At 55.9% G+C, this 3,823-nt stretch overlaps 1 protein-coding gene across 1 annotated transcript; it reads right to left on the reverse strand.

The window, feature by feature from the left end:
* Positions 1-428: 428 nt before the first annotated feature.
* On the reverse strand, positions 429-3,664 carry ETH_00003065 (DnaJ domain-containing protein, putative; the record flags this gene model as incomplete). The annotated part of the gene is made up of 7 exons (XM_013380214.1): positions 429-572; positions 782-883; positions 1,081-1,223; positions 1,621-1,746; positions 2,092-2,152; positions 2,510-2,718; positions 2,830-3,664. 7 exons carry the CDS (start codon positions 3,662-3,664, stop codon positions 429-431), a joined length of 1,620 nt encoding a protein of 539 aa, XP_013235668.1.
* Between the last annotated feature and the right edge of the window lie 159 nt (positions 3,665-3,823).

A 3,823-nucleotide genomic window follows, 5' to 3' on the forward strand; every position in this document is an offset into this window, starting at 1 on the left:
AGCAGCAGCGGCTGCCGCTGCCCACCGCCCGGAGTTTATGGGCTCCAAACCCTAGGGTTTAGGGTTTAGCGTTTAGGGTTTAGGGACACGAGCTAGCACTTAGCACTCAGCAACCAGCTCGAGCTGCCTGTACACCCCAACTAAGGCCCCCCTCTCAAGCACCTGCCTGCACACCCCGTGGCCTCTGGTGTACATACACCCCGGCCAGCGTGCTGCTGCCCGCCTGCTGCTGCTGCAGCACCAGAAAGCGCTGCAGCAGCAGCAGCAGCTGCTGCTGCGCAGTACAGCAGCAGCTGCTGCAGAGCAGCCACATTCGCAGCAGCAGCAGGAGCTGTTGCATACCAACAAAACAAGCAGCAGCTGCCGCTTGAGCTGCTGCTGCACCAGCGCTGCACCAACAGCAGCAACAGCAGCAGCAGCAGCAGCAATTATCTCCAGTTGAGTTTGTAGGAGTTGTCTATGCCCTGGACTTTTTGTCTCTTTTTAATTATGTCATCTTCTTTTCTTTCTTCTCTCACGTGCCGCAGCCCCGTGAAGGCTCGGTGATCAAATTCCTTCTTCTTCAAACCCTCCTGCACGCCAAACCCTAAACCCTAAACCCTAAACCCTAAACCCCAAACCCTAAACCCTGGGCCGTAGGCGCTAGTTTTAGCCCCTGGGTGTCTGCGGCGCCTCAAGGGCTGCAAGGACTCGTGGGGAAAGGCCTGAAGACGCAGCGCGGCCCGCCACTAGGGTTTATGGTTTAGAGCTTAGGGTTTAGGGTTTAGGGTTTAGGGTTTACCTGGTACTCTCTCCAGCTGCTGACGCGCTCTTCTCTCTTTTTGACCCATTCGTTTCTCTCTCTGCATTTTTCCTTTTCTTCTTCAATCAGTTTGTCTTCCTTCTGCACCCAAACCCCAAACCCTAAACCCTAAACCCTAAACCCTAAACCCTAGCCCCTCCCCGTAGTTTCTTTTTCTCAGCAGCAGCTTTTCAGCAGCAAAAGGGCTTTTTGAAGAGCCCTTGGAAGGGGGATTTCGGGAAAAAGAAAATAAAAAGGAGAAAATAAAAAGAAAAGAAAAAGAAAGAAAAAGAAATTACTTCTTTTTCGTATTTTTCATTTGCTGCTCTGCAGCGCTCCTTGTAGTCTTGCTTCTCCTTCAGCTCCTTCAGCAGCAATTCGCAGCACTCCAAAATCTCCCCCCGCAGCGCCTCCTCAGTCTCCGGCAGCAAACGCTCCCCTGCTGCAGCAGCAGCAGCAGCAGCAGCAGCAGCAGCAGCAGCGGCGGCGGCGATTGCGGTCGCATCAGCAGCGGTAGCCGCAGCGGAGATAGCGGCAGCGCAAGCAGCAGCAGCAGCAGCAACAGCAGCAGCAGCAGCAGCAGCAGCAGCGGCGGCGGCGATTGCGGTCGCATCAGCAGCGGTAGCCGCAGCGGAGATAGCGGCAGCGCAAGCAGCAGCAGCAACAGCAACAGCAACAGCAGCACCAGCAGCAGCAGCAGCAACAGCGGCGGCAATAGCAGCAGCAGCAGCAGCAGCAGTGCAGCAGGGCAAACTGGAGGTCTGTACACCGGGCGAGCGCGGGCGTGTGTAGAGCTGAGGTGTCTGTACAGCTGAGGTGTCTGTACACCTGAAGCGGACCTGCTTTTCGGGATTTGTTTTCTTGAATTCTTTTTTTCAAAACTCTTTTTTTTGCTTCTTCAATAACTCCTTCGTACTTCAAACGAACTCCTTCCTCCTGCAGCTTCTCGTAGGCCTTGTTCACGACTGCGCACACCCGAAGCAAGCTGCTGCTGCTGCTGCTGCTGCTGCTGCTGCTGCTGTGGGGGCGCTGGTGGGAAGCTGGGGTGCAGCGGCGACTGTGGGAAGAGGCAACGGCAGCAGCAGCAGCAACACAAACAGCAGCAGCAGCAACACAAACAGCAGCAGCAACACAAACAGCAGCAGCAGCAACACCAACAGCAGCAACACATACAGCAGCAGCAGCAACACATACAGCTGCATGAGCAGCAGCAGCAACACAAGCAGCAGCAAAAACAAAAGAGCAGCTGCCGCTGCAGCAGCAGCAGCATGGCAGGCAGCAGCAGCAGCAGCAGCAGCAGCAAACATTACTTTGGAAAGCCTCTTGGGCAAGCTCGTGTTTGCATTTGTCCGGATGAATCAACAGAGACAGCTGCAGCAACAGCACGCAAACCCTAAACCTTAAACCCTAAACCCTAAACCCTCAAACCATAAACCGCAACCGCGTCGACAACTAAACTCCACTTTGGGAAAACTGCAAGCGTCCATCCCAGTCGACCCTAAACCCTAAACCCTAAACCCTAAACCCTAAACCCTAAACCCTACACCCTAAACCCTAGGTGCGCGTTATCTCCTGCGCTGCCACCGCCAGCCTGTGTCCGTCCCCTGCGCCAGTCCCGCACGGCCTGGCGAGGGTTTAGGGTTTAGGGTTTAGGGTTTGGGGCCTTTCTGTATTGTTTGCTAATGCCTTCTTCTGAGGGTTCAGGGTTTAGGGTTTAGGGTTTAGGACCTTTCTGTACTGTTTGCGAATGGCTTCTTCGGAGGCCTCGGGGGTCAGCAGCAAAACTTGAAAAGGGTTTGAGAAGGCCTGGGAAGTTAGGCGGACACATTCTGCTGCTGCAGTGCCAAAAGCAGCAACAACAACTTTTGCTGCTGCTGCTGCTGCTGCTTCTGCTACTGTTTGCCCCTCCAGAGCAGCAGCAGCGGCTTCCCGCCGAGCTGCGCACACACTCAAACCCTAAACCCTAAACCCTAAACCCTCGCAACGCACTGCACCGCTGCCGCCTACGAGGGACTGCTAAACCCTAAACCCTAAACCCTAAACCCTACCTTTGGGATTTGAGGAGGGGATTCTTTCCAGCTCCGTCATGAACGCAGCGAAGGCGTCGTCCAGGCGCTCGTTGGACTTGCTGCTGCTGCTGCTGCTGCCGCTGCTGCTGCTGGCATTTTGCTTCTCTTCTTCTTCTTGTTCTTCTTTCAAAAACTCTTCATAAGAAGGAAATTTAAAACCCGAAGTTTCTCCTTCTTTGCTGTCGTCGGGGGGCAGGTCTCTTGCTGTTGCTGCTGCTGCCAAGTCGAAGCCGCGGCAGCTGCTGCTGCTGCTGCTGCTGAGGCCCATAGCCTTCATGTACTGCTCCGCGTAGTTTATAGAGCCCTTTGGAGCATCTGCTGCTGCTGCTGCTGCAGGCGATGCTCCTGCTGCTGCTGCTGGGGATTCTGCTGCTTTCTCTGGCTCTGCAGCAGAGCCAGCACCCGTCCCGGGGCTGCTGCTGCTGCTGTTGCTGCTGCTGCAGCTGCTTGAGGAGAGATCCGCCTTGGCATCTTCGCCCGCTGCTGCAGCTGTGTCCCCTGACTCTGTCTTTGCTGCTGCTGCTGCTGCTGTCTTATCTTCTGCTGCTGCTGCTCCCGTCTTACACGCTGTTGCTTCTTCTGTTTTTGCTGCTGCTGCTGCTGCCTCTGCAGATTCTGCTGCTGCTGGTGCCTCGCTCTTGGCTGCAGCAGCTGCTTCAGTTGTGGCTCCTGCTGCTTCAGTTTTGGCTGCTGCTGCTTCAGTTTTGGCGGCTGTTGCTGCTGCTGCTGCTTCGGATTTCACTGCTGCTGCTTCTGGTGCTGCAGCAGCAGCAGCAGCAGGGGCACCGCCACGCGCCTCTTCCTGCGGCGCCATATCAAGTCACCGCTGCTGCTGCTACTGCTTCTGCTGCCTTTGCTGCTGCTGCTGCCTAAAGAGTCAAGGCGGCTGCTGCTGGTGCTGCTGGTGCTGCTGCTGGGAGATCAGCTGCTGCCGCTGCTGCTGCTGCTGTATGAGAGCTCCCCGCGTGTCTGT

The sequence above is a fragment of the Eimeria tenella genome, genomic scaffold (genome assembly GCF_000499545.2).
Source record: "Eimeria tenella Houghton genomic scaffold, Eth_scaff460, whole genome shotgun sequence".
In the NCBI taxonomy this organism is placed as follows: Eukaryota; Apicomplexa; class Conoidasida; order Eucoccidiorida; family Eimeriidae; genus Eimeria; species Eimeria tenella.